At 35.5% G+C, this 13,847-nt stretch overlaps 1 protein-coding gene across 2 annotated transcripts; it reads left to right on the top strand.

The window, feature by feature from the left end:
* The first annotated feature begins 7,204 nt into the window (after positions 1-7,204).
* On the top strand, positions 7,205-10,678 carry LOC117919087 (F-box/kelch-repeat protein At3g24760). Of its 2 annotated transcripts, none has more exons than XM_034836138.1 (2): positions 7,205-8,501; positions 10,377-10,678. In XM_034836138.1, the coding sequence occupies exon 1, from the start codon at positions 7,325-7,327 to the stop codon at positions 8,483-8,485; it is 1,161 nt and encodes a 386-aa protein (XP_034692029.1). In that variant the 5' UTR covers positions 7,205-7,324; the 3' UTR covers positions 8,486-8,501; positions 10,377-10,678. The 2 variants fall into 2 exon arrangements, with proteins under 2 accessions (XP_034692029.1, XP_034692028.1); XM_034836137.1 differs by having other exon boundaries at positions 7,207-8,501; positions 10,267-10,678.
* The last annotated feature ends 3,169 nt before the right edge of the window (positions 10,679-13,847 follow it).

Here is a 13,847-nt window from a genome sequence, read left to right as displayed (position 1 = left end):
GTTTTCATGCGTATTGCCAATGATTATACCCATCACCTATCATCCGTTCCCTACCCATTCAACTCCATCTCTTCCTTCACACTTATCAAACCTGTTTTCTCTCTCTACACCACACCACCTATTCTCTCGCAAATGCCCTTCACGTTCATTCCCGCCACCTTTGCATGGCCATGCATGGCCATGCACAATTATGCTACTCTCCATACTTCTTGGTACTCATGCGTCATTCCTCACCACCTCATCACTCACCTCTCCCATCCATCCCCATGGATACGTATCCTTTGGCACTCCACCATACTCACTAACTCACTCGTTACATACCCTCCATACCCATTTGGTCACCATCTTTAGCTCATGCCTCTCATACTCACCGCGTACCCACTACCCATCTCCATACCCATCCTTCAGGCATCCATGCAAACCCTCCACGTTCATATATTCAGCCCAACGTGCATGGCCATCCCCCATAGTACTCTTATAAACGTTCATTCTCCATACCCATACGTGTTATCACATCCTCATACCCATTAACCCATTCCGCCCTTCATTCACCACATTTTCTCTCTCTATATCCTCAACCCCACTGCCCGTTTCCTCACACACATCCTCATACCCATTTTGTAACCTCCTCACTTACCCATCTCAAGCACCATGCTTCCATCACCCATGCCACCTGTGAGCAAGAATACTAACCTATGTCTCTCACTGTCTCTCACATACTCGTTCTTTACTTAACACCAAATCATCCCTCATGCTCGCCTAACCCATGTTCGTCACCTCCACACCCACGCCTTCATATTCCAACACTCTGAAACCCACTCCTACCACTTCTCCAATACCCATCAATTCATTTCTCCCATGACCTAATTCACCAATGATACTCATTTGCTCTTTTCATCACACCCATTTTGCAGTGGCTGACCTCACTATCGTACCCACGTTAACCTATCCTACACCATTACACCTACTGCTATAATTCATCCCGCCTATACCAACCCATTCTTCATATCCGAACCACCCAAAGCTTTCTACCATGGCGCGGAAATAGCAACAGCCCGACGTTGCAAGTTGAAGCTTTTGCGCTTTCTTATAAAGAGTTTGCATTTTGACTACACCGGATCTCATCCCAAGGCTTTTGATGAAGCCATTACTGAGTTGGATACCCTATGAGAGGAGTCTTACAAGGACAACACTTTGATAATGCAGCTTCTTAGTGATAACCTGACTTTGAGGACTTCAGATATGCAAGATGATGGTGGTGATGAGATCAAAGAAATACCCAAACATGATGAGGAAAGCAGGTCTCTACCCTGATGTTTTTCTGGGTACCCAAATACTGATAATGCCGAATTGAATCTTCTTTCTTTCCCCGACACTACCATGCGACTGAATACAAGCTTTTTAGACTTGGGGATTTCCCTCATCTATTGGGCCACTGCACCTGGTTGACGAGGTTTCGTGTGAGGTTTTCCAATATTGATGAGAATGCCAATGGCCTGCTTGATAGTGAAGATGTTAAATGGCGAAGAACCACAGGTGGATAATGGACCTAAATGTTAAGATGACGTGTTTCCGAGGTCTGGACGTTTGGTTCCAAATGGAAATGAGCCTCCATGATGTGAGCTTGTAAGAACTTACTGCTTGGGCAAGGAACCATAATGGGATAGAGCTTATAGGCTCGAATGTCGCGTCCTTCGGCTGATGTGCCGTTAGGAAGTAAAGCCCAAGAAGCTCATGAAGCCCAAGACCTCTATTGGTGACGTGGCGTCGAAGATGGATGCTGATGTCCTCCCTGCTGCTTTAACCCCCAACGGTGATAGCCAAGCCGGACCTTCATGCTACATCAGAGAGAGAATTTTTCAGCATGCTATGGTCAAGGTGAAGGCTGTTTTGGCCGGTAATCAGAAACTCCAACGATTGGTCTAAGCTAGGCAATAAATAGTGAGCTATGTGATATCATTAATATGGTTTCTAGGCAAGCAAATGATGCCCTGAAGATATTCAAGAAGCTTTTGGAAGACTCTGAAGGCTCGTCCCGCGAGCTATAAATTCCATTAGCAACACCTCATTCATTGGCGAGCTGTCATCACCCCGAGGCGTGACCTTTACAGCATCTTAGTAAATTGCATAACTTCCGACGCCCCTCTTCGATAAAGCTGAATACCAACAAGTTGAGTCGCAAGGCGCCAGGCAGAGTGGAAATACTTGTTGGTACATGGTCAGTGGACCTTTGTTTCCTTACCCAGAAGAGTAAGGCTTTGTAACGGGGTATCTATTAAGCGGAATTGTTGGTTTAGTATTTTCTGTAAGGATAAGGCGTGTTTATGTCTGAGAAGGGAATTGCCAGTTTCATCATCCAAGTCTTCAATCACAGACCAAATCATAATGTCTTCAACCGAGTGCTGTCAATGACGACCTATATCATGCTGTCAGTGATTTTTCTTATCATTCGTTCAGCTACACTCTTCAAGCAGCTTTGGTAGGGATGATGGATCAATCGCCTCATCACAGCCCTACAGCTACCCAGTCACCATTGATTCTCTTCGGAATTTGCTATATGAGCCTTATGATGATAGGTTCCTTGGCATGCAACTGAAGGGGCCACGTGTCACGTTCCATCCTCTCATCCCCTGTTTTTTTAAAAAAAAAATAATCCTCCTAAATCCTCTTTTTTAACTAATCTCCCAATTTCTAACTTTTTTTTTTAAATAATCTCGATTTCAAAATTTTCATCCTTAGTTTTTTTTTAGGGTTCTAGAAATCCCATCTTCTTTCCTGGCGAGCAATACTCACATCTCCTCTATTTTTTTAAAAATGTTTTTAAATAAACATGAATTAATTTCCATAATTCCGAATGATGGAAATTCATGGGATTAATTCATACAAAAAATAATAAACGGGCTTTGGTGGGGGCCCTACATAAGTGATTTTATGATTGGTTGATTAATTTGCCATGTATGATTGATTTTATTTTGTTTTATGGCATGCATACTATTATTCGTTAATTATGCACTAATCCCCTCTCTTGATGGCGCATGATGGTTCGTTGCCCAGGTATGTGCTCATTCTCACTCTGGTTAATCCATGCGTGTTTTCTGACTCTCGTTTGTGCATGATTCGCTCTGAGTATCCATTGATTTTCTTATTAATTACCATGTCAGCTTCATCTCATTAGTAGAGACCTGACTTTAGGGACTTAGAGGGGTGCTACGGTTTTTACCGTACCTTCCCGATAAGTAACCCGACCCCCGAACCCGATCCGGTTTTTCATAAATCACCTTTTCCAAAATAAGGAGTCGCACTTAGGGTTCTCTTTCTCATTTTGTTTACCCTTTTAAAATAAAACAAAAATAAGTGGCGACTCCAAGTCATTTCAAATAATCAATAAATCATTTTTCAAAATGAAAATCGAGCTCGCCATCGAGTGGGAAACGTATGAGCCGAAATGCGGGGTCCACACATAAATATTGAAATACAAAAATTATAACATTTTATAATTTATTTGATAGTGATTTTAAAAAATGTTTTTACCTTAAAAAGTGATTTTGAAAAAAAAAATCAGTATTTGATAAAATTTATAAAAACAATTTTAAAAATATGAAGAAATTATTGTAGTGTTTTCTTGAAAAACACTTAATAGGTGATTCTTTTAAAAATACTTTCGAAGAAAACATTTTTACTAAAAACATTTCAGATAGAAACACCATCAAACATATTTTTAGAGTGCATTTAATAATAAAAATATTTTCTTTAAAAGTGTTTTTAAGAAGATCACTTATAAAGTGTTTCTTTAATAAAGTTACAAATAATTTTTCAAAATTTTAAAAATATTTCCTAAATTTTATGAAATACCTATTTTTTTTAAATTAAAAGTGTTTTTAAAAAACACTACGGACTTTAAATCAATCTTTATCCTTTTCACTTGTATTTTACCTAATAGATTCCATTAATGAGTTTATTAGGGCTATTATTGAGTGGGTATAGTTTCCTTTCATAATATAAATATATGAAAACAATATATTAAAAGATTATGGATAAACATTATCCAATATGATAAATTGGAATTGATGGGTGGCCTTGGTAGGTGAGCAGCCATTTTTATTGCTTGAAAAAACAAAAAGGAGTGGTTGTGATTGCGCCTTTGAGGCTCTCATCTAATGATAGAAACAGGTGTTTTCTCCTAACGTAACGGGCATGAAAATGGGAAATTTCTTGTTTTTGAAGTCGTCAAACCATAGATTTAATTGATGTTATGAATACGTTTTAATAAAATATGAATTTATTAATAACTTTGTATAATTCATTTTTAACATCATGGATAAACTATGGGCGTCACTCTAGCTTGAACAATAATCACAAGATGCATTAAATTGGAGAGTGAGGAGCCCATGATGAAGAAGGTTTTCCACTAACATTTGTATCCAAATACTTCTTTTAAGGTTCAGGACACCCATCCATAATAGATACCATGGGGCTCTCCTTACTCTATTATTTTTATTTTATTTATTTATTTTTGGTCAAAGTGACATTTTCTGATATTAAAAGAAATGGTTTGTTTGAGTTAAGAGCAAGGCTTAAGAAATCTTTTGTTGACTTTGGGGGTGAAACTAACCTTCCATCACAAAAGTACGATAGAGAAGATTTGATAAAAAGAGTTAGAAGCTTGTCGAACTAGGATTGATCGGAGAGAAATCATTGTCTTGGTGACACGTGTTATTTATAAAAGTTTTTACTTCACCATGAAAAAAAAATTAATGTGGACTTACCATTATTTTGGAGCACTATTAAAATAACGAATATATATATATATATATATATAGAGAGAGAGAGAGAGAGAGGGAAAGAGAGGAAAAATGACTACCCAATAATGAACAAATCATGCCCTACATGTATATAGAAAGAGGAAAAATGATTACGCATTGCAAATATTTTAATGGGAAAATCATATAATGGTGGCCTTAAGTGGTTTTTTGAAAGTTTGGTATTTCCTGATAAAATATTAAGAAAAAAATTATTAAAAAAAATTATTTTCTCGTACTTGATTTTACTACAAGAGAAAATGAAATATAATTAAAATTACTTTAAAATTTATATATTTTTTATTATTTAATCTTTATATAATAATAAAAAACAAATAAAATAAATTTAAAAATATATATATAAATAATTTATTAACTTCAATTTTTTTTTCTTTCCTACATTTTCTTTCTCAAATATTTTTCTTCAAATTTTCCAACAACCTCATCCACATGGAATGCAACCCAACCAATTCATTTGTTGGTGGCCCATTATGAGGCCGGCAAAAGCCTTTATCAGCTTCCTGGTTAAATGCCTATGTTGAAGATAACATCATGTCTTGGTTGGTGGTGAAATTTTATGTGTTATGGAAAATTTTGCGATAATGGTAAACTAATTTGGTTTGTTGAAAAGAATAGAGTATTATTTAAGTGATTTTGTCTTTTTTTACATTTTCTCTAGGAGTATGGAATGGCAAAATTGGGTTCCATAGGATGCATGAATGACTTTAAGGAATTTTTAGTTACCAAAAAATTTGTGGAAAATGGTAAGGGAAAGAAAATAGAAAACAAAAATAGAAGGAAAATAAAAATAGATTTAAAGTCAAACAATTATTTTTATATGTTACTTCAAACTTATTTAACTTATTTTAACTCATTGATATAAAAATTAAATAATTTAAATATATATAATTTTTTAATTAATTTTAATTATATTGAGAAAATAATTTTCCTTACAATTTTTTTTCTTTTCTTAGAACTTTCTAAAAACCAAACATAATTTAAAGGAAAATGAATTGTATACAAAAATATGGTTGTATGGTAATAAAATATATTTGTAAGTGTATTTGTATGTTGGTAATTTCGGGTCAAAATTCCCACAGTGTTTCTCTTATAGTTCAGTCACTTCAAATCATCCTTTATACTCTTGCCTTTTTTATCTTGTTCATGATTGAAGATTGCCTAAGGAGATGGTCAATGATTTTGAGGTGTTGGATGATAGCAAACATTGGTCCACCGTGTTTTAAACTTTTATCCTTCTATTGGAAAATGAAATTGTCACACCCCAAAACTCACTCTCTCATGGCATGATGATTATTTCACACCTTAAGTCCAAAGGTTCAAAGTGAAAATGATATAGACATTCATTTTGTAATTGGAAATTACCAATTACCAAATTCAGTTCAAAGTAGTAGAACAAAAATTCTAAAATATTCAAATCTCAACTTTTAAACTAACATATTATTGTCCAAATAGCTCTAAACTCAAATAATTTAAACGGGAATTGAATTTTAACATCTAAAATAAAATTTGAACAAAAATCTTAACAAACAAATTCCTTAACCTAACCATCACTCCTCACCCGAATTGAGAGTACTTGAAAATTTATCAACAAAGGGAAATTAGTTTAAAACCCAATAAGGAACATTAATACAGTTTTATAGATTAAATAGTTTCAATCATGCTTTCAAATAGAAGATATAGTGTAAAATTATTTTCATAAAAACATTTGAATTCAAATATGCTAATACATTTTACTTTAAACAAAGATTCCTAAAGAAATAAGGGGAGAATTTTAGAGCCCTTTTGGTTTTGTGATTTTAAAATAGTTTTATGTTTGATTATTATTCTTTGAAAACAATTTTTAAAAACAAGTTTAAGAAAATATGGTCAAACGAACCCATATTTTCATTTTACTTTTAAAAATTGGTGAAAACAATTCCTATTCTCTAAAAATTGTTTTCCATTTCACTTTATTTTTAAAAATTATTTCAAGAGAACAACTATCAAATAATGTTAACAATTTTTAAAAATTGTTTTCTATTTTAAAAAATAGAAAATTGTTTTTAAATCATAAGGTCAAATAGGCTTTTAAATTTGTTTTGAGAAGTTTTAAAATAATTATAAAAATTGAGAAAAAAAGTTTGTTTGTAGAAAAAAAATTGAAAACATGAATATATATATATATATATATATATCATTGTTTGTATTTGTATAATCATTTTTTAAAATAATCCTCAAAAAAACTAAAGCTCTTAAAATAATTAAAAAATATTATCTCAAGTAATGTGTCAAAACAGTTACCAAAGCAGCCATGTGCAACTGGGAAGGAAGGAATGATGGTTGACGATGTGGACATGCACGGTCCACGATAATGCCACCCAACGGTCAGCTTTCCCAGTCCGGAAAACCAGCACCCAAATCAGATTTCTCTCCTTTTTGCAATCCCAAACACCAGGCCCACCACCACCCCTGTTTTCTTCCCCCCCGCCCCTCTTTTCGTGTTGTTTGGTGTTTTGCAGCCAAGAATGTCAGATTCGCACTTGGACTGGACGCTCCTGGGTTCTGACCTAACAGCACTCATCCTCTCCCACCTTCCCATCGCCTCCATCATCCGCGCCTCCGCCGTCTGCAAGCTCTGGCGCTCCATCATCTCCACCCCCTCCTTCTCCAACCTCCTCTCCACCTCCGCCCACCACCATCCATGGTTTTTTCTCTTGGGACAGAGCAACATCTTACTCAAGAATAATCAGTCCTTTGCCTTCGACCCTGACTCCAACCTCTGGCTCCCCCTCCCCCCCTCCCTTCTCTTCCCTCCTCCCCACTACCACCACCACTCCCTCATCGGCTCTAACGGCCTCGTTTTGTCCACTACCTCCTCTTCCCGCTTCCTCTTCTCCCCAATTCTTTCCAAATCCTGGCACCTCACCTCCCCCCTCCGTTTCCCCCGCTCCAACCCTCTTGTCGGTGTTTTCTCAGATGGGTCTGGGTCCACAAAGTTTATCGTGGTGGGTGGCGTCAGATTCATTGGTGGGTTGGTGGACATTGAAGATAGATTGGATGTTGAGATCTACACCCCCAATTTGGATGCTTGGGAGCTTTGTCCGCCGCTGCCGGTGGATTTCAGATCTGGGAATTCATCGCAGTGGCTGTGCTCAGCTTTATACAAGGGAAAATTCTACGTGTTTGGAATATATTCTTGCTTCATTTCTGCCTTCCATTTGACCAAACACTTCTGGACCGAGGTCCAGACGCTAAGGCCGCCCGGCGTGTCGTTTTCGTTCCTCATCGCCTGCCGGGACCAGCTTGTGCTGGCTGGGCTCTGCAACTCGCCCCGCGGGCCGTCGGTGAATCTGTGGAGGGTTGATGAGGAGACGATGGAGTTCAGTGAGATTGCCATTATGCCTCAGGATTTGCTGTACAAATTGTTTGATGGTTATGGGGATGACAAGTTTGCAAGCTTGAAATGCGTGGGGTTGGGGAATTTGATCTATGTGTTCAATGAAGAGTACCACAAGAGTTACCCGGCTTGTGTTTGTGAAATTAACAGTGGGACTGGCAAGTGCAGCTGGAGGAGAATCCCCCATTTGCCCAAACCTGTCAATCAGTTTCACAAAGTCATTAGCTTTTGCTCCACCATTCCCCTTGGGAATATTCTCCGGATTGGAGAGGAGGAAATAGGGGCCTGATCAACATGTCTTCAAGGTTATACACAATAACCCAATACTCCCTGTTTTCTTTTTATGATGAATTTAATTCTATTATACATTAGAGTTTTCTTGCATTTCCAGTTTTATCTTCAACCAATTCATACTGGCTTCATTTAATGAATTAAAATCTGTATTTTATCACCTTATTATCATTTTATTAGTGTGTAGTAGTTGAATTTAATGTGTTGTATGATATATATCATCAAGGATGCTAGTTTTCTCAATGAAAATTTGATCTGCTTGCTAAATCTTTATTTTCATATGAGATGTGTCATGATTTGTTCATTGAATTCAGACCATGAAGCTTGAAAAACCCACCTTGAAAAGATTTATCTAATAAAATTATGTTGACTTTTTTCTTGAAATACTTTCCTTCCTTCCATGTATATGTTTCTCGTTTTGGTGTTTTTCAATAAAATTGTACATTGTTAAAAAAAATAGAAAATTTTCATAATGATTTCAAAACGATACACCTTTTTATAGGAAAAATTCCAGATCATGTAGTGCATCCTTCCACTAGTTTATATGGAGAGATATTTAATCGATAAACCAAAAAGGTCAAACGGGCTTATCATGCTGTTGGTTTAAACAGTGAATGTTTATTTTATCCCTTGTGATTTGGTATGAGATTTATTTATTCATTTATTTCTGTTAAGGGTTGTATGTTTAAGTGTTGTATGTTTAAGTGTTGTTTACTGATAAAAATTTTAGTTGTAATTTTGGGAAGCAAGAATTGTAAAAGAAAAGAACCATTTTTAGCAACTATCTAAAGAGTATTGGCTTAAAGATGGATTTTTACACTTTAAAATATTCTTGTTGCCCCCTTTAATCTCATTAGTGGATGGTTTAATAGGTTTACCTGTTTATTCCACAAAATACCATTTCTTTCAATTGGACATCTGAAGACGAGAATTTATGTCAAATCTAACTACTTGAAATTTATGAGTAATATCTACCAAATAAGGTTTCTTAGTATTGATGAAGACCCCTACTTTGTGGGTTACTTGTAAGTACCCTTTACCTTTTGGAATTCTGCTTTCTTATTCGCAACCATGGTAAAATTTTTATAAAAATGCCACTAGGCTGAAATTAATAAATCTTAATTAGTCTTAGATTCTAGAATTTCTTTCTTGGGTTGGAAGGTCCTGTGAAGAGAATATAATGGCCTTGATTTCTTTTGCATGGTTGTCGAGGTGGCAGGAAAAATGGAGGTATTTGCATTGGCCATCCTACCCCTCTTTGCTTGAAAGCCTTCTTCCTCATATTTTTGTGTAACACATGTTTGTCAGCTTACCTACCAACAACATTTTTTATACCATTCAAAGGTTTCCGTGACATATATAAAGATGGTGCTCCTACTCATGGAAGACTTTTCTAGTTTGTGAAGATGAATAGACATTATGAATTTCAAACTTGTGTTTGCATTTAGCTCCAAGGCTAGCAGTAGCAAATCACTGCAATTCCTATCTCTTTTCTCTATGTGCTCATTTTTGTACATGCTTAATATCGTCCTTCCTCTCTTCAATGAGAAACATGAAAAGACTGTCTAGACATTTTCTTCTTCTTTTCTCCATTTTATAGTGCTAAAGGCATGCAGGAGAACTGGGTTTGCAATGCAATTATCATTCTATGCTTCTTAACTACACAAACATTTAATTCTGTACATTCGAAGTACTTCTGAATTTTGTTGTTATAACAGTGGCTTAGGAAGTTTCTGATTGGACATAATAATATCTAATTTTTCACTGTCTATTTGACAGCATTTGAGGAGATGGATTTTCAAGACTGAACCACAGAGAGTTGGAAATCATGTCTTTATTAAAGGAAACATCAGAATATAAAACCTGACTTGTGTATGTGACATTGGCAGTGGGTCAGGTAAATGCTGGTGGTGGAAGGTCCTTTATTTTCACCATGAATCAAGGTAATAAGCTGTTGTTCGATAATTCTGCTTAATGATTTTCTTAGAGGCAAAGAGATCAAGATCTGGGGCAGGTTTTTTTTTTAATTCATCCATTTGTACTCTTGTATGATCAATCCCCAGGAACTCGCCTTTCTTAGTTCATTTTCATCTGTATTATATCATAGTCAGCATCATTGTAAGTGAATTTAAAATCACAATGTTATGAACTGTATGCAGTAATTAAGAGCTTAGCATTTATCTTTCAGAGACCCTCCTGCCTTGGTTGTTTTTATGAACGGGTTTAGAGGGACCACCTACATATTTGGCCTGCTAGATTAGTTGGCATGGATTTTAAAATTTAACTATATTATTTTCTTTCTATGGTTGGGAACCTCATTTGTTGCAGCAAAGCTGCTTTTTTTGTATGTTTTGTTTCAACTTGCATGCAATTATCTTGTAAAAATGAAACAAAAAATGGCATGCAGCATATGTAGCTGTGTTATCCTTTTGTTTCAGCACTGAGGTTTGTCCCCCAAACCCATCTCTTCCAGATGAGTGCCTGATGCCTTTGCTAGGCTGTTAAAAGTCTTTAATCTATTACTATTTGATGAATTTTTTTACCTTTTTAGAGATGTTTAGTTTAATCTCAGTGCGTATAAACTTGTTCTCCTTGTCTTGAAAAAAAAAAAAAAAATAGATTCATAGAATTAAGTTCCAGTTTCCTGTTGAAGCTGGTTGAGGGCACAACTATGCCATGCCTAGTGTGATCCCAAATTATGCCCCCCTCTCTAATATTGTCCATATTGGAATTTATCTCTAATTCCCATTAGAATTCTGTTTCTGTTCTGTGGCCGTCTTATGGAGTTTGTAGTCTAATAAGAAATTGGGCTTTTGCCTCTATTCTTGTCCATAGGAGAACTCATGAGGAAGAAATGAGGATGTGGTAGGTGTAGAGGATTTGTAGAGATATGTAGAAGAAAAGGAAATTCATCTGGACAAAATGGAAACATGGGTTTTGCTTCATGGGCATTTGAGCATGGAAACATGCTATGTTTGGGAACGGTTATAAAGAACTGTTTAGTTACCAATTATTCCCAAAACAGGTTTTTGGGAATTGGGTGTTTTCGGAAGCATTGCAAAGATGACCTTAGGGTTGTATGATGGCTTGATGGAGCAGGGAAACATAGGGTTGTGTCTATCTCAATTGTCAAGGTTCAGCTTAGGGATCATAGATAGTCGATACTACAAAAGAGGCTTCAGTTCTATATATATATATATCATTTCTTTATTGTTCATAGTGGATAACCTCAACTCATTGGTTGGTAGGCGGATGTGGACATGGTATTCTCAAATCAGGTAATTAGTATTTGTTCACGTTGGACTTGTGTGTTAGTGTCATGCCCTACCTAGCATGGTAGTGATGAATTGGTTGCAACTTGGCATTAAACTATCTGCTCCCATGCCCTATCTTTATGACCGGGCCATACTTTACTCGGTTCCTTTTTGTTGAGGTTATAAAATTAGCAGGATGTGCGGAGTCATGGACAAGCACACAGGAGAGACTATCCCCTTTTTGTAGCTCTCTGCGTCCCTACCGACGCTGGGTTGGCCCTCCAGGATGTAGCTCAGTGGTGGTGGATGAGAGGCCCCCAATTTGGTGCCTGATATATGCTTCCCTGTCTTGGTTTTCATCACTAACACTGCGTCCTATCATAATTTTAAAAGCCACAAAGCGCAGGCACAAAAGTATTTTAAGGTTTGGGGTCAAAATTAATTTTTATTTTCTGATTAGGACTTTCTTCATTTGCAAGACAATACACAACCTAATTCCTAAAATGGGTTAAGGCCTAACCTATCATGATTTGATGTTTGAACCCACAATCCTTCATATGCTATCACCATCTAATTAGCCTAAGCTTGATTATTTGGCTATTATTACTATTTTAAATTCAATAAAAATATTTAAAATAGTCTCAAATTTAAAAGATAATATTAATACCTAATTCCTTTTAGCATTTATAGTTCAACATTAATACAATGTTTGAGGTCAAATCCTGGAAAAAAAAAATTCAATTAACAAATTTTGAGTTGTAAGGAATTAGATTTTGATTCACTGATGTTTGTTTAGTAATGGATGAAATTAAAATGAAAATAATTCTTTCACCCGACTTTTATTGAATTGAATTGAAGAAGAAGACTGGCTAGTTTTCCCTTTCATGAAGAAGATTTTTCTCTTTTATAAAGGTCTAAATGGGAGAGAAAGGAAGAAAGGAAGAAAGGAAGAGAAGAAGAAGAAGACCCTTTTATGAAGGGGATTTTTCCTTTTTATGAAGGAGATCTAAGGGTGAAAAAGAAGAAAAACGAAAAGAAGGCTGACTAGTTTTCCCTTTTATGACGAAGCTCCAAGGGTGAAGATGAAAGGGAAGAGAAGAAGAAGAATAGAATGAGTGATGTTTGGATGTTAAAGGTAATTTAGTCCTTGTTAAGTGAATTCTAAATTTTCATTTTATTTAAAACACTATTAGACATTTGCATCTCATCTCTCTATATATCCACGAAGAAGAATGAGATTTGGGTTTGGAATAGGTGATGTTTGGATGTTGAAGGGTAATTTAGTCCTTTTACATGTAAATTTTACTTAAGAAATGAAATTAAGTGGATGTATAGAGAGATTCACTTAATAAGGAATTTCACTTATATTAATAAAAATATTTAAAAATATATTAATTATCATGACATACTTTCTTTCAGTTCATATATATATATATATATATATAGAGAGAGAGAGAGAGAGAGAGAAAGAGAGAGTATATTTGATTGATAAAAGAAAAAAAAAACTTTTCAGCCTTCTCAAATAAGTTTTTTGAAAGATTTTAAAACTATAAAACTATTTGAAAAAAATGATATTGAATAAGTGAAAAAGAGAATAGAGTGCAAGAAAAACAAAACAAAGTTGTAGAAGAGAAGATAGAGAGATAAAGGTCAATGTTTATAACTCAACTTTTTTTCCATTGATAAGGATATATCCCATATTCTTGTAGTTTTTAAAATCTTGTTATATATATATATTACTTCACAACAATAAGAAACAAGCTCCTTTCCCTAGCCACTCTTCTATGCATACTCCTTACTTTGTAAGGTATCAAAGCTTCCTATTCCATTAAGCTTCTCAATGGCTAATTCATAAAATCGAGCCTTTGCCCTAATGAACCTACCTCTTCTTGTTCTTCACTTGTTATTAATTCATTTGATAATAACCCACTTCTCACTTCCATAAATGTAGAAGTTCAAACACCACTCAAACTCACCTTCACAAACTATACTTCTTGGTGTTTTCAATTTTAAACATTCCTCGTCGGATATGACCTTATGGGATTCATAAGCAGAAGTCAACCTTGCCCTTCACCAGTTCTAAACCTGAAATATTTTATATGAATT

Source organism: Vitis riparia, chromosome 7 (assembly GCF_004353265.1).
Source record: "Vitis riparia cultivar Riparia Gloire de Montpellier isolate 1030 chromosome 7, EGFV_Vit.rip_1.0, whole genome shotgun sequence".
NCBI classification, from domain to species: Eukaryota; Viridiplantae; Streptophyta; class Magnoliopsida; order Vitales; family Vitaceae; genus Vitis; species Vitis riparia.
Note: the sequence above shows the minus strand (reverse complement) of the source record. Positions and strands in the feature narration are given on the sequence as shown.

Excerpts from the sequence above, each read along its gene's own strand:
- LOC117919087 (XM_034836138.1), top strand. The coding sequence starts at position 7,325 with ATGTCAGATTCGCACTTGGACTGGACGCTCCTGGGTTCTGACCTAACA.